The sequence below is a fragment of the Hibiscus syriacus genome, unplaced genomic scaffold (assembly GCF_006381635.1).
Source record: "Hibiscus syriacus cultivar Baekdansim isolate YM2019G1 unplaced genomic scaffold, ASM638163v2 tig00012523_pilon, whole genome shotgun sequence".
NCBI lineage: Eukaryota > Viridiplantae > Streptophyta > Magnoliopsida > Malvales > Malvaceae > Hibiscus > Hibiscus syriacus.
In genome coordinates, this window is record NW_024062285.1 from 97,278 (window position 1) to 122,563 (window position 25,286).

General features: G+C 35.7%; 3 protein-coding genes and 3 pseudogenes across 3 annotated transcripts; 2 read left to right on the plus strand and 4 right to left on the minus strand.

The window, feature by feature from the left end:
• Nucleotides 1-714: 714 nt before the first annotated feature.
• On the minus strand, nt 715-1,095 carry LOC120205657. Its single transcript, XM_039205506.1, has one exon. It carries the CDS (start codon nt 1,093-1,095, stop codon nt 715-717), a length of 381 nt encoding a protein of 126 aa, XP_039061437.1.
• Nucleotides 1,096-5,036: 3,941 nt separating this feature from the next.
• Nucleotides 5,037-7,162, minus strand: LOC120205550 (annotated as a pseudogene).
• Nucleotides 7,163-8,133: 971 nt separating this feature from the next.
• On the minus strand, nt 8,134-8,647 carry LOC120205658 (annotated as a pseudogene).
• A 4,623-nt stretch (nt 8,648-13,270) lies between these two features.
• LOC120205552 (probable glutamyl endopeptidase, chloroplastic) lies at nt 13,271-17,980 on the plus strand. Its single transcript, XM_039205401.1, is given in 11 exon segments — nt 13,271-13,470; nt 13,472-13,581; nt 13,716-14,703; nt 14,977-15,105; nt 15,695-15,994; nt 16,085-16,543; nt 16,673-16,738; nt 16,814-16,878; nt 16,961-17,109; nt 17,222-17,359; nt 17,660-17,980. Coding segments are annotated over 11 exon segments (2,886 nt in total). The 5' UTR covers nt 13,271-13,309.
• A 1,441-nt stretch (nt 17,981-19,421) lies between these two features.
• LOC120205659 lies at nt 19,422-22,394 on the minus strand (annotated as a pseudogene).
• A 1,351-nt stretch (nt 22,395-23,745) lies between these two features.
• On the plus strand, nt 23,746-24,897 carry LOC120205549 (probable WRKY transcription factor 69). Its single transcript, XM_039205399.1, has 3 exons — nt 23,746-23,954; nt 24,033-24,173; nt 24,258-24,897. Exons 1-3 carry the CDS (start codon nt 23,863-23,865, stop codon nt 24,760-24,762), a joined length of 738 nt encoding a protein of 245 aa, XP_039061330.1. The 5' UTR covers nt 23,746-23,862; the 3' UTR covers nt 24,763-24,897.
• Nucleotides 24,898-25,286: the final 389 nt, after the last annotated feature.

Here is a 25,286-nt window from a genome sequence, read left to right on the forward strand (position 1 = left end):
TATAACCTGAGTACCTAAAGTGATAATGTTTGTAACTTTAGACATTGAGATCATTTAAAAAAAATAGTTTAAACACCTTTCGTGAAAATTGATATAATTTAAACACTTATTTTATAGTTATATCATTTTTATATTATGCACACGAAGATTTAATTTTTGTTTTATAATTGGATATCTTTTAATTTAACTATTCTCTGTACTATTTGAATCAAGATTAAAATTTTAAAAAAATGAATGTTTTATATTAAAAATTTTCAATTAATACATTTCATAAATGTTTATTGCCTTTATAAATTCATCTAAATTATAATCTCTAGAATTAAAACATTCATATTTGCATAGAAATTAGCAACACTGATGATATAAATTCATCCCGATGATTGAAAATAAAGTAAATTGAGTAGAGAGTATCGTCCTTGCTTTTACCGTATTCGATTCGGATTAATCGATAATATATCAAATATTGATGTTTATAAAAAAAACAATTGGAAATGGATGAAGCAGCTAATACAACCAATGGGATACCTTTCTCTCAATCTTCTTCTCCTTTATCGTGTCCAAGCTTGGTTTCCATCCCTTGCCTGAATAATGCCTCTTCAAATACTCCGGCAAATCTTCCGTACTCTCCGGCGGAAACCCCTTCAAACTACCGACTTCATCCGCCCTTTAGCCGGCGTTTTCCTTCTCCGGCAACGGGGGTTTTTGTTCCATCTCTCACATATGATTTGCGGGGCAAATCCTGGCAAGAAAAGGAAAAAGCCTGGATGACGATAAAAGCCGCTTCGAGTCAGCACTCAGTAGCACGCGACGAGCATCGTCCGAAGACAACGTGGCCGGTTTCCCTCGATTCAACGGCAGCATTACGTAAACCTTTTTGACGTCCAGTTTCTGGTCAGCCGGCAATGGAACCGGCCTCTTGCCGTTAACCGCCGCGTGAAACTCCGCCACCACCTGTTGCGGATTCTCCAGAGTCAGCTCCGCCGCCGTCAACGGCGAGCTGAACTCCCGGACCGAACCATCCCATAGAATTACTTTCCTGGCACCGGCACTATGAGATGGACTACTGCAAATGAAAGCACTGAAGTGAATACCCATAAACGATCGATCTGCAATGAAAGGGAATAGAGAGCAATTTATGCAGGGGAAATTGTGTAGGAGAAGATGGTATTTGTTGAACCGCAACTCATGGTGGACTAAGTAAACATATATATCATAAGAAATGGTGATATAATATATGGTACAAGATTTGGTCCAACGGTGATGGATTGTGGGTCTAATGTACGTTGTCGGCGTGATTAGAAAGTCAGTATAAATGGTTCATGTTCAACCGTAACCATGATTTTCAGAACTGGACCGGTTAACGAACCACTCATGTTATCGGTTCATTGGTTTAATCGATTGAACCGGTTTGACCGGTCGGAATAACCGGACGACGTCATAATTATTTAAAAAATTAAATAAAAATACCAAAAATATTTAATAAAAAATAATTTTGTATATCACAAGTCATATTCAAAGCAAGTCATAACATATATGAGTTAAAAACCATAAAATCAAGTGAAACAAAATGATTCAAATTAACTACAACATAATATTTAAGGTAAAACATATTAAATAATAAATATAATTATATAACTATAATTAAAAAATAAATTTGGGGCTAAAAAACTCATAACAAAATGATATTGTTTGGTTTAATTTTTTTAAAACAATCCTACATGGCTATGAAACATAGAAGAGCATCCCAAAAGTCTAAAGAGAAAATATGAGAACAAAACAATCTCACATTGCTAAGAAACATAGAAGAGCATAACAACTAACTTCTATAAATAATAGAGGTAATTTGACATTTAAAATCATGGAGCCTTTTGGTGAGCATTGAGTGAACTATTCTTTCACTTCAATCAAGCTCGAATTTTAGGCTTCAATTGAGCTTCTAATTTTTTTTTAATTCAAGCCTTTTTGAGTTCAAGTTTCAATATTATATTTCGAGTTCGAGTTGAACTTGATAATTTTTAACTTGTGAGTTTGAGTGGAGTTGAGCTTACTTTTAAAGTTTTCAAGTTCGAGTCGAGCTCAGCAATACTCGAGTTCGACTTGGCTCGTTTAACAAACGACGTTTGGTTTAATTTAAAAAAAAAAACAAAATTTCCGGGTTTTTTCGGTTTTCAGCCGGTCCGGTTTGAATGGTTCAGCGGTTCTGGCCGATTCACTAGTAACAATTCAACCGGTTTAAATTGAACCGGACTAGACAACGATTCTCGATTGAACCGATTAAATCAGTTGAACCGATCAATCCGATTCGATTTTCAAAACAGAGACCATAACTATGTTTACATATTTAATGCTTTAAAATTGTGCCTTTCATGATGAGGACTTAACCTCGATACGAGTAAATAAATAAATTGAATTAATAAAACTTTAATCTAATCAAGATTTTAATTTATTCTGAAAGGAAAGGGTGTTGATTTCTAGTATGCCGGTTCATAATTATAAAAGAAATATCTCGAGTTTGAGTTTTTGTGTATGTAGAAAATTTCTGTTGGGAGACTCACTTACTAGAATCAAGAGTGCGACACGGGTCGATTTGGATTAGTCAATACAAGTCTTGGAACATCGGGAGGGCAATTTAAAAAAATGAATAAGACAATGAGTTAATCTCAGTCTTTGATTTCCCTCAATCCAATAGTTCTAAAAAGATATAAAACTACACGATGTAATTGGATCTTGCCCGTATAATTTAATTATTAATAAATTATTTTTCAATACATAATTTCCTTTTTTAGTTTAATTAATTTAAATAAAATAATTATAAAATTTTGATATCGGGTAGGATAATTTATTGGCCTAACTAATTTTTTAGTCCTTGAAGAAAATATTTTTTACTTAAAATTTATAGTATTTTTAGTCAATTTTTTAGGGTTAAAAATATAAGTAACTTTTAATTTTGTAATGGTTTAAATTAATTTTGTGTTGGTTAAATTAGGTGTTCGGCTTAAATATTGGGTTTGGGCATGGATAGTATATTATGTTTAGTGTTTATTATTAATTAAATATATATTTATTACTCTTTATGGTAACTTAGTAAGGCCATGGAATTTTAAAATAAAGAATTGATTAAAATATTTTTTTATTAACATACGAAGAATATAAAATAATATTTATTTTGAAATTTTTTGATTAAATGATGTAAAAATAATAATTTTTTAACTATTAAAATCACTTAATTCGTACTCCAAATAAGCTTTCTTGAATCGAGTATTGTGATTGAATCAAGATGGGTAAAACTAAATCAAATACATTTGGTTCAATACTTTAATTACGGGGAAGAATGAAAGAATGGTGCGATATAGACACTTCTCAAAGCACTTCAGTAATCGATTCCAATACAGGAGTCCAGGGCCTGCAGCTCCCCGATCGGTAGCCACGAGGAGCAGCAACCGGCGCAACCCGAACTCCGCTCTCTTCCACCTCCGGCGAAACCTTGGCACCACTTTTTCTCGTTTTCTTTCCACGACAGACTGCTTCTATGATCGCCATATCCGTATCCGTAACCTTGTTACGAACCCTTCCTATGGGAACCAAAACGTAAACCTCACCAGCCAAAAGTTCATCGTCAGCTCGCACAGCAACCACGGATCGAGTTCGTTTCAGGTCCTTCACGGAAGAGATGACGTGACCGGGCTCCTCGAGCATGATCTCCGCTGCCTTTACCGGGAGTTTGACTCTCCAAATGTTTCCTCGAGCATCGATTACTTCAGCTATATTTTTCCTGATCGAATCGGGAATAAAGCAGCCGGAAGCGATGTTTCCCATGAAGAGGGTAAAGAAAGTGGCTTTATAAGTTCGAATATCGGCTAAAGGCATGGATGTCGAGACTTGAAAGTGGAAAGATCAAAATGGTTGGGCATATATAGTGGAAGGAGGAGGAAGAGTCGAAGAATGAACTGGTAAAATTATATGAAAAAGGACACGTAAAAAGGGAAGACTAAAGAAGAGAAAAAGCAGACAAAATGCTAGTAAAGAATGGCGGTACTAATGAACGTGTGATTGAAGTTCACATTATAGGGTAGACTCGGTCGCAGCTGCTGGCTTGTGAGCTTCCATCGTGGTTGAAACGTATGGTACTTGTGAGTTATTTCAGTTTTGACTAAAAAAATCGATTCGGTTTATTTAGTTCTAAAAAGGGTTTAATCAGTTTATTCGATTTTCGATATATAAAACCGAACCTATCGAATCGATGCACCTAGATCTTATCTGTCTGAATGTTTAAACTATATAATACCATAAGATTTGCAGTCACAAGTAAATTTTACAGTGTAGTTGTATCTTCTTTCACACAGACCCAAAACCAAATGCATTCAATTTAACGTTTAGTTCACGGAATGTAAGATTATTAGTGGAAATATAAAATTACCAAGAAATAAGATTACTGAGAATGTTGTATTTTGTGTTTGGTTGGTTTAGCAGGAATGTAAAATTACCTTGTTTGGTTAAAGGAATAAAAGATTATTGGAATGTATATTTGATCAAATTGTCTTTATTATATATTTATTTTTTTAACAAGTTAAAAAGTATTTATATATTTTCTTAAAAAAATTTAAAATTATAAAATGTATATATATATATATATTTACAAAATTGAAAATATAAAAAGGTTTAATAAAAGGGTAAAATTTTATTTTAACCCCTGAACTTCATATAAAATTTTAATTATAAATTTTTTTTGAAAATCTAAAATAGTTTAAGGATAAATTCGTAATTTAACCTTCGTAGAATTTTTATTATTCAATGACAGAAGAAGAATATTTTTGAAAAAAAAGAAAATTTTAAGGGTATTTTAGTCCAAAACGTCAGTAATCCAACAATACCTAAGAAAAAGAGGTAATAATATTCTCAATAATATATCCCAAAAAATCTACTATTGGTAATAAAACATTACCAGGAATGAGATTCCCAACCAACCAAACATGGGAATGTGGATTCCATTCCTATGAGAATCTCACATTCCTTAAACCAAACAACCCGTAGGGGCTAGTTTCTATCAGTTCGATGAATACAACTTTTCTCTACTTGATATATTGAGACATCCACTTGAAGCCATCGCCATAACCCATTTTGCGGACAATGCTGCACATGAACACCTCTAGTGGACGGCGTTTTGAGTCTGCTAGGTTTACCTTCCCCTTGCCGGTGGTAAAGTTTGTGAGGCCAAGATGGTATCGTAACTCGTCCTCTGAGGCAGCGTATGGTATATCGAATCATCGATTTTGTTTCCTAGTATAAGAAACGGGACGTTGGCAAGGGACTCATCAGAAAGGTGTGCATCCAGTTCCTTCTTTGATTCTACAAACCTTTCTTTATCATAGGCATCTACCAGGTACGCCACAGCATCAACCTGGACCCAAATATACAATTTAAACACTAAAGACCAGCAACCATATATATAGCTTAACCAATCAAAATGAGAGAAAGGCATAATTGCATCCCCTGCATGCAGTAAAAGCTAAAAAAAATGCAATGTGAACCAAGTCCAATCCAAAATTGATAAATCCTATAGTGCTAGAAGAATTGATCACTGCTCTGATAGAACCACACCCAAACACTTCTCTCATACGACCTTAAACTTCCAGCCGGGAAATTCAAGAAAAAACCGCCTCATGCTCCAGTGAGGAACAGCCAACAGCAAGCTACTAGATTGAGAGAAGCTCAGTTGCAAATATAGTACTGGCTTCTTTGCACAATGAAAGATTAAGAAGAAATACTTTTAGCAAAGACAAAAGGCAACTACTTATAGCAGACTGGATAACAAGTGTTCAGGTTTCCCTTAGTGTATGAGACCCGTGTTTCAACCGATACAATGAAAGAAATAAGTTTATCTGCTAAAAATATCATTTAAACCTTTTGATAGATGATTATCGAGATGGCCATTAAATAATTTGGAAATCAGCATATAAAAATAGGTTAGAGATATTCTTCTTTGTTGTCTCATGCATCACAAGGCAGTAAAATTCCACTGATTATTTGACTCTACATGAAGATAGCTCGGGCGAAAAAAAAATTATCAACAAAAGGGATGAACACACAGAAATTTCTGTAATCAAACATTCATAACAAAATCCACAGCAAAATTTCAATAAAAAATATTTGACCTGTGACTTAAGAAAAAGGCAGAAGGAGAATGTGCGACAGGAAAACAAAATGATGCTAATAAAACCAGAACGAAAATCACATACAAGCTTTGGAAATGTCAAGAATGTCACGTATACATTGTCAAACAAGGACAAAATATATCAAAATCTACTGATACAAAAAAGGGTAAATTACACGTTCATTATCTAAACGGACCAAAACCATTCGTAGAGTTTAGTTTTTGTTTCATTTTAGTATCTCCGTTCGAAATTTAATGCTAAGTTTTGAAAAAATATTGAAAGTTTAGGTACTAAAACGGACCAAAACGGATAGTTTATGTACTAAATGCGAGCTTACCCTACAAAAAATATCTGAAAATGGAAAAATAACCCCCTATAAACTTTGAAAACAAAAAACCTCTGAATTCCTACCAATTGTGATGATAAGAAAGCATCTTCAGTGAATGTTGTATCACTACTAAAACTAATAACATGCAAGCAGAGATGACAAACTGTGGATGCAATGCGTATGGTAAACAGTCTATAACCAGTGGAACTTAAAATGAAGAAAAGGTTAGTGAAAAGCATTTTACATTCAGCTTTTAAGCTACCTTAGCATAGTAATCTTTCCAGACTCGGCGAGCAATCTGATGACCACCCAAGTCAAAAGCTTTGAACTTAATTTTCCCAATACTAAGCTCTTCAGATGTGGGATACTGAGTTGGCTGATGCTGAACCAATCTCTGCAAACAACCAGTTCAGTATAATCAACCTCTCCAATTACCTCGCTCTTTCATTAAAATTTAAAACAAAAGAATAACCCAGAATTTCAATCAGTTAACAAATCATACAAACCTAAACAGTTAGACGATAAAGCAACCGAAATTGATTCAGAGATTCAAAACCATACTTTCAATTAAGTTTATATATAAAGGCCTTAATGGGAAAACGAACCTCGTCTTTCAACATGTGCTGCAATGTGGTTTTTCCCATTAAATACTCTACCGAATACCTAAAAAAGAAGGGCGGAGCTTCCCTGAGATGGCTACTGTGAAAAGGCCAGCGACTTCTCCGATTCCGACCCGCGATCTGCTAACATTGACGACAAAAAGAGGAAGAGGATGATGTCGAACCGTGAATCGGCGAGGAGATCACGAGCGAAGAAACAGTAGCGGCTGGAAGATTTGGTTAACGAGATGAGCGCATTGCAGAAGAGAAGAGCCAGTTCACTGAAAAGATCAAGGTCGCCACGGAACGTCGAGACGGAGTCTTCCAACAACGTGTTAAGGGCTCGAGAAATGGAATTGACCGACAGATTGTACTCCCTGAACATGCTGCTGCTGCAGCTCGAGGGAGAAGGCAGCGGGTACGCCGTTGATGCACCGGAGATCGCAGATCCTCTGATGCAGCCGTGGCATACCCCCATTCCGATCATTCCGATAATGGCGTCGTCCGATGCGATCGATTTTTGATGGTTCGAGTCTTTTACCTTGTCGGGGTCGGTTCATTATCTTGGATTTCTAATTGTTTATCGTTTTAGGTAATATATGTAGGTTTATGTTTGAGTTTGACTTTGTTGGATGGGGATGCTTGCTTTTGCAGAAACCATGACTCTGCCTATGTAGAAAGATCAGCTTGCGTATTCAATGACTGCCCTTTATTATTATTATCAATTTTCATTTGGTTTATTTATTGATTTCTATCTAGAGGTGACACTCGGGTTATTTCAGGTATATATTATTTCGATTTAGTCTTGCTCGTCTAGCTCAGTTGGTAGAGCACAAAGTTTTAATCTTGTGGTCGTAGGATCGAATCCTACTGAGGAAAATTTATAACGGAGACTTTCCACGGAAACTGCTCTCAACCTGACGTTGGGGACAGCCTACTACCTTACCTCCCCTTACCTCATTACATATAGGAATAAGGTTAGCTAATTTTATTATTTCGATTTAAATTCGGTTGATTGAATTTAGTGCAAGCTTAGTTTAGGTCTAATATCGAGTTAAGTCAAATTCTCCAAAGGATCGTCGTCTTTCTGCTTCTCCCTAGCATGGCTAGCCGCTGCACTCAGCTCTTCCACCTCCTCCCAAGTCGCCACGCACTCCCCGCTCGCCGGATCATCTGAGCACGCCTCCTCCGCTTCCTTGATGCTTTTCTCCACCTTATCCGATATCCTATCGGGTGCACCTCGCACCGCTCCGATTCCCCGCAGCCCTCCGGACCCCAACCGGGAGACCATTTTCCAAGGTCAGCTAAGACACGGGACCGTTACGGGGCCACCCTTTGCGAACCCCAGCACATCGGCCACGACGACGTGTCTCAGGGTTACAAGGTTGACACCAGACAAGGTTGCCATTGCTACTTCTTGGTGCGGTTCGATGTGTTCGAAAGTGCTCAATGTTTAGGTCGGATGGATACGTAAATATAACAGTTAGGCTTTTAATAGGGAAAACTGTAATGTAATGCTTAGGGGACACAAATTTCTTATCGTCTTGGGACCAATAAGATGGAGAAAAATGGAAATATTTTATGGGAATATCTATTTGTTTTTTTTTTATTTTAACATTTTATGGGAATATTTATTAACCACTCGTAGGAATATTAGCGATTTACGTGTCTCGGTTGCTTACAAAGTTACAACCCATATGACCTCAATCTTCACAGATTACTCATTAAGAGTGATGATGATACGGTTTAAACTTAATCTTGCGAGTTTAAATTTATGATTCTTAACCATTTGCATTAATTATTGTTGGTTTTAATGTTGACATTTATTTTAGTAATATGATTTATATTCTTCAAAATTACGATATCTATTATATATATATATATAATTGAAACACTTAATAAAATTTATTGAGTGATTTCAGTGATTAAAAGAAATGTTGTTATTTTTTTTAAATATTAGATTCGAGTATTTGTATCTATAAAATATATGTGTTGTATATAATTATAAGTGATTATAAATCATAAGAGTTAAAAATCTTCGAAACCACAATTATTTAAGCAATAATATAAATGAAATGATAAAAAAATTTAAAAAAAACTCACGACAATCGTTAAGGTTTGAAATATCCTTTGAGAAGCGTAATATCTCCACCTAGCAAAGGGATATGGCTTCATAATCATGGGCAGTGGTACGGTGTCGTATTTTTCATTTTTCTTTTCCTTTTTTTTGTCATTACATTGGTCGGCGAGAAATGCCAAGAAATTCCAATGAGAAATATGGGTCAGTTGAAGAAATTGATTTTTTTATAAAAATCATTTTGATTTGTAATATTGGTTTTATTAAATTCGGTTTAATTAGTATTTTGTATTTAATTTATTTTTATAAAGTTATGTTTTTATAAATATTTTTAAGGGTAAAATATACAAATGATCCCTCAATTATATGATGTTATTTTGTTGAGTCCCGATTCAGAGCCGTCTCATATATTTTGGGGCCCTCAGCAAAAAATAAAAATATGCCTTTATAAAATGAAATGAAGAGTAATATTAAAAAAAAAAAAAAACATGATTAAATTTAATTCAAAATTACCGAATAAATAAGAGAAATGGAAAAAGAGGTAAAAAACTAAACATTTTTATGAAATTATAAAAATTAGAGACCCTAATTATAAATATAAAAAATTGATTAAATTTAATTCAAAATTAAATGAATTAATAAAAAGGAATGGAAAAAGATGGTAAAACTAAAAATTTAATAAAATTATAAAAATTAGGTATCCTAGTTATAAATATAAAAAAATAAGGATTCTAATTAAAAATATAAAAAAAATTGGAGCCTGACCGCCTTAGAGTCGGCCTTGCTCCGACTATAAAAGTTACAAAATAGTTCATTGACTATAGGATGTTGTTTTGTTGGGTCATCGACTGTTAAAAGTTACAAAATTGGCATCAGACTATTTATTATGTTCCAAATTTCGTTATTTTTTGTTAAAAATTAATGGTATGTGTTGGATGTTAATATATTGTCTAAGATATGACAAATCAGATCCCAGAATCTCATACGACTATCATATCTAATATAAAATATTAATATTCAACTCATATTGTCGTTGATTTTTTAACAAAAAATGACGAGTTTAAAACATAATGAATAATCAGATATCACTTTTGCAACTTTTAATAGTCAAAGGATTAAACAAAGCAACATTATATTGTCATGGGATCATTTGTGTACTTTACCCTATCTTTAAATAATAATCACGTAAATTATACGCTTAATACTAAACTATCTATTTCGATTTATTTTAGTACCTAAACATTCAATTTTTCAAAATCATACATAACTTTTAGTTTTTGTTCGTTTTGGTACCCCGTTCAAAATTTAATGTTAAGTTTTGAAAACGATTACAAGTTTATGTACTAAAATGGACCAAAATTGATAGTTTAGGTACTAAATGCATTCAGTTTTTAACGACGAGGTACTAAAATAAAACAAAAACTAACATTAAGTATTATTTTAAAAAAATGAAAGTTTAGTATTAAATGAATAATTTACCCTAATAAATATGAAGTTATTTGAGATAAAAAAGAGTACATTCCATGCCGTAGATAACAAACTCTGATGAAAAATCCCCATATTCCTTATGAACTATAACATAGTCCTCGAATTTTTAGGACATTTGCATTTTGGTCACACAACTTTTAAAACTTACAATATATTCATTGAACCTTTAGTTCGTTATTAATAAGATCTCTGTCGTTACCTTCTGTTATTTTTTGCAGACATGGCAGTTACCTCTGTTTAACCCTCTGACGTGGCAATTTCTTTTCCTCTTTTCTTGAAACTTACTCTTTTTTCTTTTTGCATCACATTCTTCTTCTTTCTTTTTGTAGCTTCTTCTTCTTCTTCTTCAAAACTCAAACTAATCATTTGCAAATCAAAAACACATATTTAAAGTAAAAATCAAAACTTTTCAATCCAGAAGAGTGGGTTCTAAGTTTTAGTCCTGGACAGGATTTAAGAGGCCAGAGAACTCTTGAAGCATAACCGAGGCAACAAGTCGCAAGCTTTTCTTGAGAAATTACCATAATCTTGATATAAAGTCATCATCGCATTCATCTTTTGATTCATCCTCGTTTACGTCCTGGTCATCATATAGAACAATAGCGGTCATATTGATTGACTGGAGATTTCCTATCGCCAACAAAAGCTTTCTTAGCCTCTTTAGGTTGTTTCTGGTGCCACGAATTGTTTCTTCGAAGCATACTTTGGTGTCTCGAGTGTCATTGCCATGGCTGCAGGTAAAAAGCACCGCAACATGAAATCCTGAGTTTGTGGATCTGTAGAGAACGTTCCTGATGATTTACTACTGTCTATCCGATCGACTATGACCACTTATGCTACAATTCATGGAGAACGAATCGGTTGGGGACAAGATCTCGAGCGCATCCGAATAAGGTCATCTCCAGCCCTCATCTCTATTCTACAACATCTCTATCCTACTCTAAAGATGAAACATTAATTCATCTCCAGCACTATCTCTACATTACCATCAACTCTACTTTATTCACAATATTTAACTATTATAATATTGATTTTGCAAATATAAAATAAAACATATACATTTCTAATAAATATCAAGATAAAAAGCATAAATAAAACATTCATAAATAAAATTGATAAAATACAAATAAATAAGAAAAATACAATTCATAATAATAATGCGAAAAAACATAAGCATGTTTATTTATCTAATTTCAATATATTTTTATCTATCTTGCAATTTAATCTACTTGAATTTAAAAAAAATAAAAAATTACTAAAAATCAGAAAAATTACAAAAAAAAGATTATATGTTTATTTATCTAATTTCAATGTATTTTTATCTATCTTGCAATTTAATCTACTTGAATTAAAAAAAAACATAAAAATTACAAAAAAATAGAAAAATTAAAAAAAATAGTATGTTTATTTATCTAATTTCAATGTATTTTTAATTATCTTGTAATTTAATATACTTGAATTAAAAAAATCAGAAAAATTACAAAAAAAAAATTAGTATGTTTATTTATCTAATTTCAATGTATTTTTATTTATCTTGTAGTTTCATCTACTTGAATTAAAAAAAATTAAATTGTAGTGCAACTACAGTGTAACTCCAGTTGTGACGTGCACTGTAACAGATCGCCACAATGAAGATGCACATCGGCGATGGGCTGGAGGAAAATACTATCTCCAAAGTGGAGATATTCTCCAAACTGAAGCAACGTTGAAGATGCCCTAAGCATCATCATCATTATCAGATTCCGAGAAACATTTCTCATTCATTCCCTCATTCAAACAGTCTAATCTACTCAATTTATCATTCACAATATACTTTTCAGTTTGGGGTTTTAACACAGCCTGATTCGCACACTCTTTTTCCACAGGACACTTCACGACCTTCAAAATCCGACCTGACGGAAGCCTTTACTCAAAGTTCCCTTATCTGGCTCAAACTCATGTTACACACCACCTTTTGCTTTCCCGGGGATCTGCTCCCATACAAAAGGATCCGCGACAGGCTCTGTTACCTGATCCAAACATGCATCCGAGCAATACCAAGGGAGAGCGAATCGTGTCGTAGGAGGAGGTTCTACCTTTTCTGCTTATTCCGATCTCGAGCGGTATACGTCCCCGAAAATCGCCTCACCGATAAAAGCGGAGCATCGAAATTCAATTTCATGATAGTTATTGAGAATCATCGATTCCTTTGCTTGATTGTTGAGGAAATTTAAAGTTTAAGTATGATTTGTTGATTAATTGCTAATGTTTTCAGGTACTTTGGGGGATGGATTTGCTACAGTATTTTGTTTTTATCTATTTTTTTCTTAGGGATTGAAAAGTTTTGATTTTTTATTTTAAATATGTATTTTTGATTGCAAATGATTAGTTTGAGTTTGAGAAGGAGAACTGCAAAAAGAAAGAAAAAAGAAGCTGCAAGAAGAAGAAAAGAAATTGCCATAGAGTTAAACGGAGGTAACATGTCAGCAAAAAGTAACGGGAGGTAACTACACAGATTTTATTGAAAACGAACTAAAAGTTTAATGATTTTATAAATTTTAAAAGTTAGTGACAAAATGAAAGAATCTAAAAGTTTGGGGACTATTTATACTTTACCCTTAATTTTATTCTGTTTTTTTAAAAGATAAGTGGAACTTCAACTTTTAGTCGCATCAAAATAAAGAAAATGATGCGAATATACAAAGTTTATCATCGCCTCTCTCCTTGCCCTTCTTGTTGTCTCCTCCATCCTTTCTCTCTCGGCAACGCCCGATTCCCTCCCTCTTCCCTCCGATCACCTGCCCGCCTGAGAATTCATTCTAGAACCCTCTTCGATCCGGCAATGACCGTCTCCGGTCAACCGCCTCGTCCCTGTCAACTCGGCTCTCTCTGAAGACAGCAGCACCGCTGGCAATGGTTCCTCAAATGCTTCCGTTGCTTTCACTGAAGATGACGATGGTACTTTTTCTTGTTGCACTTCCGGGAATCGAGCTTCTTTTATTGCTGAAATTTTGATTTTTTTTATTTCCTTTCTTTGATTTCAGTTTCGAGTTAGTTACTTAAAAAAAGTTTCAATTTTGAATTTGATTTAGAGAATGTTGCGATCGGAGTTAAGTATCGTGTCCCCCCTCCGGAAATTCGAGATATCGTTGACGCTCCGCCGCTTCCCGCGATTTCGTTTTCGCCATTGAGGGATAAAATTATGTTTCTCAAGCGGAGATCTTTGCCTCCACTGGTGGAACTAGCGAGACCTGAGGAGAAGCTTGCTGGTATTCGGATTGATGGGAAATGCAATGCCAGGAGCCGGATGTCTTTCTACACTGGCATCGGAATCCATCAACTGTTGCCTGATGGCTCGTTGGGACCTGAAAAAGAGGTTAGCGGACTCTCTGATGGTGCTAAGATTAATTTTGTTAGTTGGTCAAATGATGGTAAACATCTGGCCTTTAGTGTTCGTTTTGAGGAAGAGGAGAGTAGTTCTAGTAAGCTTAGAGTGTGGGTTGCTGATATCGAGACCGGAACAGCTAGGCTGCTGTTTCAGTCACAGGATATTTATCTCAATGCAGTGTTTGATAATTATATTTGGGTGGATAAGTCAACCCTTTTGGTTTGTGCTATTCCATTGTCTCGTGGAGACCCACCAAAGAAACCTTTGGTTCCTTCTGGCCCGAAGATTCAATCCAATGAGCAGAAATCTGTTGTTCAAGTTAGAACATACCAGGATTTGCTGAAGGATGAGTATGATGAGGATTTATTTGATTACTATGCCACTTCTCAACTTGTTTTGGCGTCCCTGGATGGTAAGGTGGAGGAGGTTGGTTCACCGGCTGTTTACACATCTATGGATCCTTCCCCTGATGAGAATTACATTTTGATTAGTTCGATTCACAGGCCGTATTCCTTTACTGTACCATGTGGAAGGTTCCCCAAGAAAGTGGATGTGTGGACAGCTGATGGGAAATTTGTTAGAGAGCTCTGCGACTTGCCCCTTGCAGATAACATTCCTATTGCATTCAATAGTGTGCGAAAAGGGATGAGGTCAATCAATTGGAGAGCAGATAAGCCTTCAACTCTATACTGGTATGTATTGGTATTATTTGCCAACTTATGCATTCGTAAAGAGAAATTGACTGTAGTTAGATGGGACTATAGATGGTCAGTCTTTTAAGTATTTATTGAAGCGTGTACTATGCTTTTGTGAAACAATGAAAGCTTTAAAGATGCTGGGTGTAATTGTGTAATCAACGTGAATGGGTTTGTTGTAACCCGTTCAGCGATAAAATATAATGTAATCTTTCTCTCATGAAGTTTCTGTATGTAATTCTTGTTCCCTGACTCTGTTGAAGTTTTTAGGGCAGAGACACAAGATGAAGGTGATGCAAAAGTGGAGGTTTCGCCACGTGATATAATTTACACACAGGCTGCAGAGCTGCATGAAGGTGAACAGCCAGAAATATTACTCAAACTTGATCTTCGCTATGGGTAGGTTTATATGTTATTTTGTTTTAAATTTATCTTTGTAGGTTTCTTTGTATTGATTTAAATTGATGAATATAGCTGGCCCGTCTTTCTAATGTATTTAAAATGATGTCTCAAAACCTATGGGCTGTGAACTTTGTGCGACTGCTTGCTGATGTCAAAACTTTATCATCATTCATCAAAGTACAGGAATTCTAAAATTGAGTCTAGATTTGTAGTAGATGGAGTGAGGGATGCACTGAACTGAATTGCTACTAACAAATCTATGTTTAACCACCATCCCTTGGCTTTCATTTCACTCCCTGACAGGGAGATCTTTGAGGTTCTCCAGTGAATGTTGGGATAAAGGTTTTCTTTAGCATGCATCTATATTACATAACTGCCATGTATACATCATTGTTACTCTAGGTTGATGGCAAAGGGATTGATCAGCTTATTAAGTGTCGAGTAGTTCATCAAGTTGTGCTTGCTGGAAATAAATTTCAAATATCGTGCAGACTGCAGAAGCCAATGGCCAGCTACTGTTTTGTTTGAAAATCCCAGTGAAGTTTTAATGATGTAATCTAATATGTTTGATTCTTCATTTTGACAGAGGGATTTCGTGGTGTGATGATTCACTGGCTCTGGTCTATGAGTCATGGTACAAGACACGTCGAATAAGAACCTGGGTTATATCTCCTGGATCGAAAGATGTGAGTCCACGCATGCTCTTTGATAGGTCATCTGAGGATGTGTACTCTGATCCTGGTTCTCCAATGCTGAGGAGAACTCCTGCTGGGTCTTATGTGATAGCTAAGCTAAGGAAAGAAAATGATGATGGAACTTATGTTTTGCTGAATGGAAATGGTGCTACACCAGAGGGGAACATACCCTTCCTTGATTTGTTTGACATGTAAGTGTTTAAGAATTAACCTTTTTTTTCTTGCGTGTTCATGTTTTGGGGTCTATTGATGGCAATCTGATCTCGATTGAATTCTTCCAGAAATACTGGCAGTAAAGAAAGAATATGGGAGAGTGACAAAGAGAAGTATTATGAGAATGTTGTTGCTTTGATGTCGGATCAGAAAGAAGGGGATATACACCTAAATGACCTGAAGATTCTTACTTCTAAAGAGTCGAAAACTGAGAATACCCAATATTACATTCAAAGTTGGCCAGATAGGAAATCATGTCAGATCACAGATTTCCCTCATCCATATCCACAGTTGGCATCATTGCAGAAAGAGATGATTAGGTACCAGAGGAAAGATGGGGTTCAACTTACTGCTACATTGTACTTGCCACCAGGCTATGATCCATCAAAAGATGGCCCTCTTCCATGTCTGGTTTGGTCTTACCCAGGGGAATTTAAAAGCAAAGACGCAGCTGGACAAGTTCGCGGTTCTCCTAATGAGTTTGCGGGCATAGGTCCAACATCAGCTCTCCTTTGGCTTGCTAGAAGGCATGAAATTATTCCTTCATATTGCTATATACTCATTATGTTGTTTTTTACTTCCCCCCATTGTTTTTTTCCTTTTCATCTGGGTGCCACTAGACTAAATTATGGTTACTCGTATTTTCCACTTTGCAGATTTGCTATCTTGTCTGGGCCAACAATCCCAATAATCGGTGAAGGGAATGAAGAAGCCAATGATAGGTAAAACAACTACTTGTATGATAAATATACAAGTTTCTGTATGTCTGTGTATCCCGTCATATATCATCTGTGTAGGTATGTAGAGCAACTGGTTTCAAGTGCAGAGGCAGCTGTGGAGGAAGTTATCCGACGTGGAGTGCGTATCTTCTCTCCCATATATATCATCTCCGAGTTGCAGAATGCCGATTATAATTTCTGACTTGATTTTTTCTGCTGCATCAGGTAGCCATCCTAACAAAATTGCTGTAGGGGGACATTCCTATGGAGCATTCATGACTGCAAACCTTCTAGCACATGCTCCTCACCTTTTCGCTTGTGGGATTGCTCGGTCTGGAGCTTACAACAGAACCCTTACACCTTTTGGTTTTCAGGTATTGAACTGCAGCATTCGAGTATATTTAATGCAATGACTTTTTCTATATTTTCCTCTCTCTTCATTTCTCTTCCACTGGATCTATGGCTTCCTACATCTCATTGTTGCAGAATGAGGATAGAACACTTTGGGAGGCAACTAATACCTATGTGGAGATGAGCCCATTTATGTCTGCAAATAAAATCAAGAAGCCTATCTTGCTTATCCATGGAGAAGAAGACAACAACCCCGGAACATTAACCATGCAGGTATATGGCTTTCCACACCCTCGTTTGTGCTCCTTGTTTAATGTTCTCCCAGATTTATCAATCGCCCATAGAATAATTCATTAATAAAGTTTATTTACTCCCCGATTATCTATTTATTGAATTATGTGATGTTAGATAGCTCTCTCCATCCGCTATTTGGCTCCTTCATCATGGCAGAAATGCAGAGCCTGTTCACACTTCTTTTTTGACCCCGGACAATTTTAAGCTATTTGACTTATCATAAATTTCTTCTGTACTTGTTTGCTTGCCTACATGTTGGGAAAATCCATACAATGCCAGTCGGATCGTTTCTTCAATGCTCTGAAGGGTCATGGAGCTCTTTGCCGCCTTGTCATTCTACCCTTCGAGAGCCATGGCTATGCTGCCAGAGAAAGCATCATGCATGTCCTCTGGGAAACTGATAGATGGCTTCAAAAGCATTGCATGTCGAACACTTCTGAAGTGAGATCAGATACTGATACGAGCAAAGCTGGAGAGGGTAAGGAAGTTACAGATTCCAAAAACAAAGCAGTTTCTGCCACTGGTGGAGGTGGTGCAGAGCTGGCAAATAATTATGAAAGTGGGCAGTTCCATTCCAAGGAAAGGTCATTAATGTGGTAACTTAATAATTCTTCTGTTCGTTCCCGTCTTTCTTTTTACTATGGTTAATCGATCAACAGATTCACCAACGAGATGACTCTAGCCGACTGCATGTTTGTACATTGTAGATTACGTTTCTGAGCTATGGCCTGGGGACTTAAATTGGACGGATGACGTTTGGTACCGAGACTGCAAACGCCACAATAGATGATTACTATCGACATCATATACAACTGCAGCCCCATAATGGCATTTGGTTTGAACGTTCAAAGCAAAGGTATCCCGGCACACAGCTTATGTGATCTAAAACCACGTAAAACATGGCTCTCATTTTACTATCTTCCCCAACTCTCATTGTTAGTTTATCAAAACAAGTTGGCCATAGTTTAGTTTACGAAACATGAAATTCAGAACTCGAGTATTGTGGGGGTCTCAAGCAAAGTGAGGCAAGTTACGATAACTTTTTTATTACTCCTTAACTTCGGTCGATTATTCCGAAAACGATTTGGATGCTTGGGCAGTAAGTCCAATATGCTTGTTGTTTTAGTGTTTATCTCCATTGTCACCTGAAATAAAAAGTTTCACGTACTTAGATTGATGAGGTTAAAAAAAAACAGCAGCAAATCTCAAGAAACCAGGCTGAAAACGAGTTTGAAAGTTGGAACTCTAGAAAAAGAAATTAGGGTTTAGAAACCACTAGCTTTTGTTTGTTAATTCAAAGATCAATATGGATGTAGATCTAATAAGACATACATATAACAATTTGATTTTTAAATTACGCATTTAGTACTTAAACTATTAGTTTTGGTCTATTTAGTATTTAAATTTTCAGTTTTTTCCAAATAATACCTAATTTTAAGTTTTCATTTCATTTTAATATCCCGTCGTTAAAAACTTAATAGGTTTGGTTTGCTTTAGTATCTAAACTTTTAATTTTTTTAAAACTTAACGTTAAATTTTGAACATGGATACTAAAATAAAACAAAAACTGAATCTTTTAACGAGTATTAAAATGAAATAAAAATTAAATTTTAGATATAATTTTGAAAAAATTTGAAAATGTAGGCATTAAACATACCAAAATCGATAGTTTAGGTGCTATATGGGTATTTATCCATTTTTTAAAAAACTTGAATCATCTATGGTAAAAAATAAAGGTGATGTTTATGTGTCACAATAAAATAATATTACATTATTAGTTCTACTAATTATTAAATGACGAATGATTAAAATAAAATTAATACGTAAACATGAGCATGATACACAATTAGTAGAAGCATAAAGATATTGTTATCTAGGAGGGAGAAGAAAGATGTTTAATCACAACCGTCTAAATGTTTTGGCTCAGCACATTTTAGTCCCCTAAGAAAGCTGCTGCAGTTTAGTCCATTAAATAAGTAGAACTGCAGAAACTAATGCCAAAGATAAAAATGTATTTATATTTAACTCATAATATCAATTTGCATTTTTTGCAAAGCAAAAGACTGAAAAAAATTCCAATCCCTTCTACCTGTTTCTCCCAAAGATCTCCACTCCCTTCAAATACAATTCTCTCTCAATGGGCTTCCACTCAGAAGATGACCACTTCAAATCAGGCACCTCTGTAACATCTTTGCCTCCATTCCCTGTCTTATCCTTGGTCTTGGAAGCACTAGCAGGACATGTAAAAGTTTCCAATCCCCTTTCACCATATTCATTTTTGTTGTTTTTGGCTGTAATTTGAGCTTCATTTTCATTAAGAGTCAACATCATCATTCCTACTTTTACTACTTTCAGCACCGGCATGACTTGGACAGAAGACTTTGTGGCTACATCCAAAACCAGTTACATCTTATGTTTCTTACTTGCAAAATCTTGGCTGCCATCAGAACAGTGTAGTGGATCATCTAATGGTTCTTGGGAGGCTTTGCGCTTTCCAGAACTTTCAGGGTTATCCATTGGTCTGGAAGATATCACCAAAGTTTGAGCTTCACCAGCACATTCTGAGTCATTAATACCTTCTAACCCAACAGGCCTTTCTTCTCCTCTGTCATCTTGCTTGAGATCTGCATCAGCAATAGTCTTTTTCTCTTTTGGCATCAGATGACACAGCCTGGTCTTTCTCTTATAAAGTTGCAGTTTTCACTCCATGCAATGCTTTGACACCTGAACCTTCTGCCACATCTTTGACAGCTCTTAACTGCATGAATTGATGTTGAAATAAAAAAAGCTTCACTCCTTCCCGACAAAATGAAAGATATTAGATCCAAATAAAAGTTTTAACACAAATATCAGAACCCATGTTTCTAGGATGAGGAACAGAACCAGAGAACAATAAAGAATGCAAATATTTGGACATCAAGGGAGAACTTTAGATCATAAAGTTATCAACAATAATGGTTTTGGCAGTATCAACTCATAAGACAATACCATACAAGCTTTTTAGCACAAAAGAATAAAAAAACCAAATAATAAAACCAAGCCCGGAGGTAACATTGATCGCTGCAAAGCTTCCTGTCATCTTCATATTCAGACCAATATGGTTGCTTTTCACTCTGTAAAGCAATAGGTTCCAAATCAGAAAAACTAATGAAACAAAATCACATTCAATTGAAAGACAAGAAACATATTGCTTACAGGATTAATTAAAGATTGGGAACAGCCATGAAGACGGCAATCAAATAACTATTAGGCAGATAAAATTTTGATCAGAAAAGGTTTTTTAAAATGTCGAAAGAGCTGCTGCATGTGATATCAGTAGGCCCATGTTTCTCTTTAATGAATGAACTACATTAAGAATGGTGGTGAGAGGTAGTACCAAGCAGTGGCAGCAAAAGAGGTTATCAAAAGAATCTAAGGCAGCACTGAGGCTCTTGTCCAAAGATATACCCTTCTCAGATACAGAATATTCAGAATCTTTAATGTTCTGGTCACTGTATTTGTCTCTGAGCAAGCCATGCCGATCCTGCAAATCTTATAGAAAACAGTTACTAATAATTATTTAAAAAAATAGTATGTAAACACAAACCTTGGAAGGATTAAAGAAACCAAATATCATACAAGGAAGGCAATCATGTGTGCATGTTTATAGCAGAATACCTGGATCTCAGAGCTGGTGACTCCCAAAAACTGGCTGACAGACATCAATATTTCCTCACCTAGACCATACTCCTGACAGACATTCCTACCAAATTCAAATTGTTAATCTAAAATGATTGAGCCTTATTTTTTCCCATAAAGTGCAAAAGAAAATAACTTATCCACAGTTAAGTAAAAATCCAAATAAACGTTTCTTAAGAATGACAGGGCGTCACTTCTGCACTAAACCCAAGGTCAGTTACATATACTGAAATAAATACCAGTATGAAGCGTCTAACACAGTAAAAACCGAAAACAGCAGAAGAACCAGACACAATTTTGCCAACTAGTTTTACATCATTCTCACTACATCTCACCATGCACTACAACAGTAATAGGTCCTAGGCCACATACATTGAAAGACAACAATGCCTACCAGTTGCATTTCCGTAGATGATGTTGACTTCTGAGCAGTATGATGAGGAAAAGGCACAGGAGTTCAGCTATCTAAGTGCAAATGTGCACTTCCTCTATTTATTAATGGAGGTTGCATCCTATTTTACTTACCACAAAAGAAGATCTTCACCCTCAGAAAATTCATGTTTTTCTTCCTCAGGCTCAGCACTGTCTTCCTCACTCTCACTACAGATCAAAGCTTCACTGCCGTGTTGGTCATAGTATATACGTCTTCTTCCGACAACAGATTGGTCATCAGCCATTCTCTGATTTCTGAGCTGAATGATGCATATTTAAGATAAGACAGGCCAAAATAAAATCTCATGGAAAGCAAGATAAGATGAGAAAAGGTGGTAGATTTCATCTGTGGAGTCTTGTGCTGCTGAAATCTCCACTTTGAACTAAATAATAGTAACAAAACCTTGAGGGGGCTAGCTTTTGCTAATGGCTTAAGCTTGGTGCCAATGCCAACACTAATTGAAGCCCTCTCAAGAAAGCTCCCCAAAATATAACCCTCAACTGGAGAAGACTTAAGTAGCATGGCTAGCCCATGACCTAATGGCTAAAGCTATTCAGATCAAGTGCTCTCTAGTGGCCTACCAAGTCAAAGCAGAAGCACAGAGTACATAAACAGACAGAATAGAACACTCAAAACTAGGCAGACTAATATGCTAATCCAACATACTTGTCCAGAAATATCCATGTCGTATACGGTGGCAACTTCTCAACATACGGAAGCTTGACACTCGTTGAAGATACAACCTCATGACCATTAGCAAGCTTACATAAAGGAATTTGGATTCTTGCAGAAAGCATTTCACCAAATTACCTTTACCGAAGCTGTTCTCTCCGCTTGAATTTGCCTTTTAAGCTGATTTAACTTATGTGCCAAGTTTCCAACGCCGCCACCAGAGTGACCATTTTATAAAGCATAGGTTAATTACATTGAACATCCCCAAACTATGAATCTGATTCTGTATTGATTTCAAATATTATTAAAACATTTTACTTTAGGCCTCAAAATATCAACCTCGTATCAACTAAGTTTTTCCATCAACTTATCAGTCCAAAAGTAATCAACGGAGTTGATTCGAGTAGTCAGCAACTTGATATCGCTTAAGCATGTTTTGAATGTGTAAGCAGAAAATTTCCGTTGGGAAATTCACCAACCAATGTCAGATAAACAACACATATCGGTCTAAATTAGTTAGGATAAAATCCTAAAATCGGAATTACAATAAAAAAATTAACAGTTAAGTTGAATACAAAATACCAATTCAAATCTATCATAAAATACATTTAGAACACGTGAACAATATATATATATATACACACACATACTATTTATTGTATGGATAATTTGATTTCAAGTTTTAACCTCTTAAAATGAAATGTTACCTTTTTAAGCCAGCATTTGATGTTAGACCAATGAAAAAAATGGATTAATAACATATAAATACTTTAAAGAATTAAGGGTAATCTACCCATTTAGTATCTAAACTATCAGTTTTAGTTCATTTTGGTACCTAACTTTCATTTTTTTTCAAAATCGTACCTAACATTTAATTTTTATTTCATTTTAGTACCCACAATTAAAATTTTAATGGACAAGCTCGTCGGCCGCCACATCTACAGTCACTGGTCATTGCATCCGTCGGTCGATGAAGTCGAAACTTTCCAACTTGTACCTTTTCAACCTCGTGAACGCGATTTCGTCCTTTGTTTCATTGAAAAACGCCTCAATCTTCCACAATCGATGATGAACTCTTCGATTTCGTCATCCTCCCATCTCCGTTGTCAACTGTCTGATGGGTCTGAAATTGGACTATGTTGGTCGACTCGTCATTCTCTCGTGATCTACCATTCGGATTGTCCTTTCATCCATTGGAGCTATGCGCCGTCAGCCCATCCGTTAAGTTTCTAACTGTGGGGTACTAAAATGAAACAAAAATCAAACGTTAAGTATGATTTTGAAAAAAAAATAAAAATTTAGGTACTAAAACGGACCAAAACTAACACTTTAGTTACTAAATGCGTAATTTACCCAAGAATTAATTAGAATATTTTTAAAGTTTGGGATTAATTTAAAATATAAAATAATCGGCAAATATCCAAGTGAAAAGTGGAATTGATTGTGTTTATGGGCAGAGAAATCGGCCTAACCCAATCTTGCACAAACCAATTAAGTGGAGGATGGGGCCAGCAATGTGTTTGTCGTTGAAACATCTGTATATATTTATTTATATGCATCAGCAGCAGCAGTGTGTTGATAATGGCTTTTATTTTATTGCACGGTGGTGAGTGGTGAGTGGTGAGTGATGATTTTATGCATAGAGTTGCTCATAACTTTACATTAAAGGAGTGACAAGAAAGAGATAAGATCAGCGTTAATGGACGGTTCTGTGACTTCTGTCTCTCCAAAATTGGGTTCAAAGGAAGAATCAGCGCTCAAACCAACTGAAACTCAGGCATCCAAAAGAAGGTTAGTTTAAGCTTCACTTACATGCACTCAACTTCAGTTTCCGACATTCCTAAATTTTGGGCATGTTTTGATTACCAGGAAGGTTGTTGTCGAGAGGACTGTTGTGACAGTGAAGGTAGGAGAGAATGGTGGAAAGGTCAAGAATGAAGGGCCGCCTTCCGATTCATGGTGTTGGAGGAAATATGGGCAAAAACCCATCAAAGGGTATCCTTATCCGAGGTTGTTTGTCTTTCTGATGATGTATTTTTCTTCTTCTTTATGTTCGTGGTTGTTCGGTTTCCTTCATGTTTAATGATCATGCAGGGGTTATTACAAGTGCAGCACATCAAAAGGATGTTCGGCCAAAAAACAAGTCGAGAGATGCAAAACGGATGCTTCAATGCTCATCATCACTTACACATCCACTCACAACCATCCAGGCCCTGATCTCAATCCCAAAAACCGAACACGCTCACCGAAAGAACCCGAAAACAACGACGATGACAACGATGATCGGACTCAAGTTTCACGAGAAGAAGTGAAGGACGGATGTGAGGAGGAGCATTTCCAGTATCTGCAATCCTCCCCATTAAGGATCAACCAAGAAGATCCTTTCATTGGGAATCTAGAGAGAGCGTTTCTGGTGGATGAAGAGCCACTCTCTTCTTCATGTCCACGTATAAAGGCATCATCATCATCATCATCATCTTCAACACCAGACGAAAATGATTTCTTTGATGAGCTTGAAGAACTGCCCATATGTTCAGCTTTCACTAGTTTCATGAGAAGCAAGTTTTTCGATGAAGGGATTCCTGTTGTCCCTTCTTGATCCAAGTGTTTATAGAAAAACATGCAAATTTAGATGTTCATACTGTCATTTTCTAGTGTTTTTCCTCTTTCATCTTTGTATGTGGGTTCACAAAATGAGAAAGTTGGATGAGTGTGGCATGGAAAGTTTGTGAAATTGTGTCGTTTCTTATCGATGTGGGAAATTGGGATAGAGAAAAGATGGGCTCATTCATTGATGCCACGGGGGTCGCTGCTTTTCTTTTTAGGTGAGCAGCTGCTTTCAACATTTAAGTATTAAATAAAGGATAAACTACAGTGACGGCCACTAAACTTTTAAACTGGTTTCATTTTGGTTATAAGAATTTCAAAACATGTATAATTCACTAAAACTTTGAACTGTCATTGCTTTATTTGTGATTTTTGTTAATGGTTTGACGATCTAGTGACCAAAATAAAAAAAATTCATACATACAATGAATCCAATGGAAGCTTTTTTTCATGACCAAAGTGAAAACAGCCTAAAAGTTCAATAGCTATTAATGTAGTTTACCCTAATTAAAATTT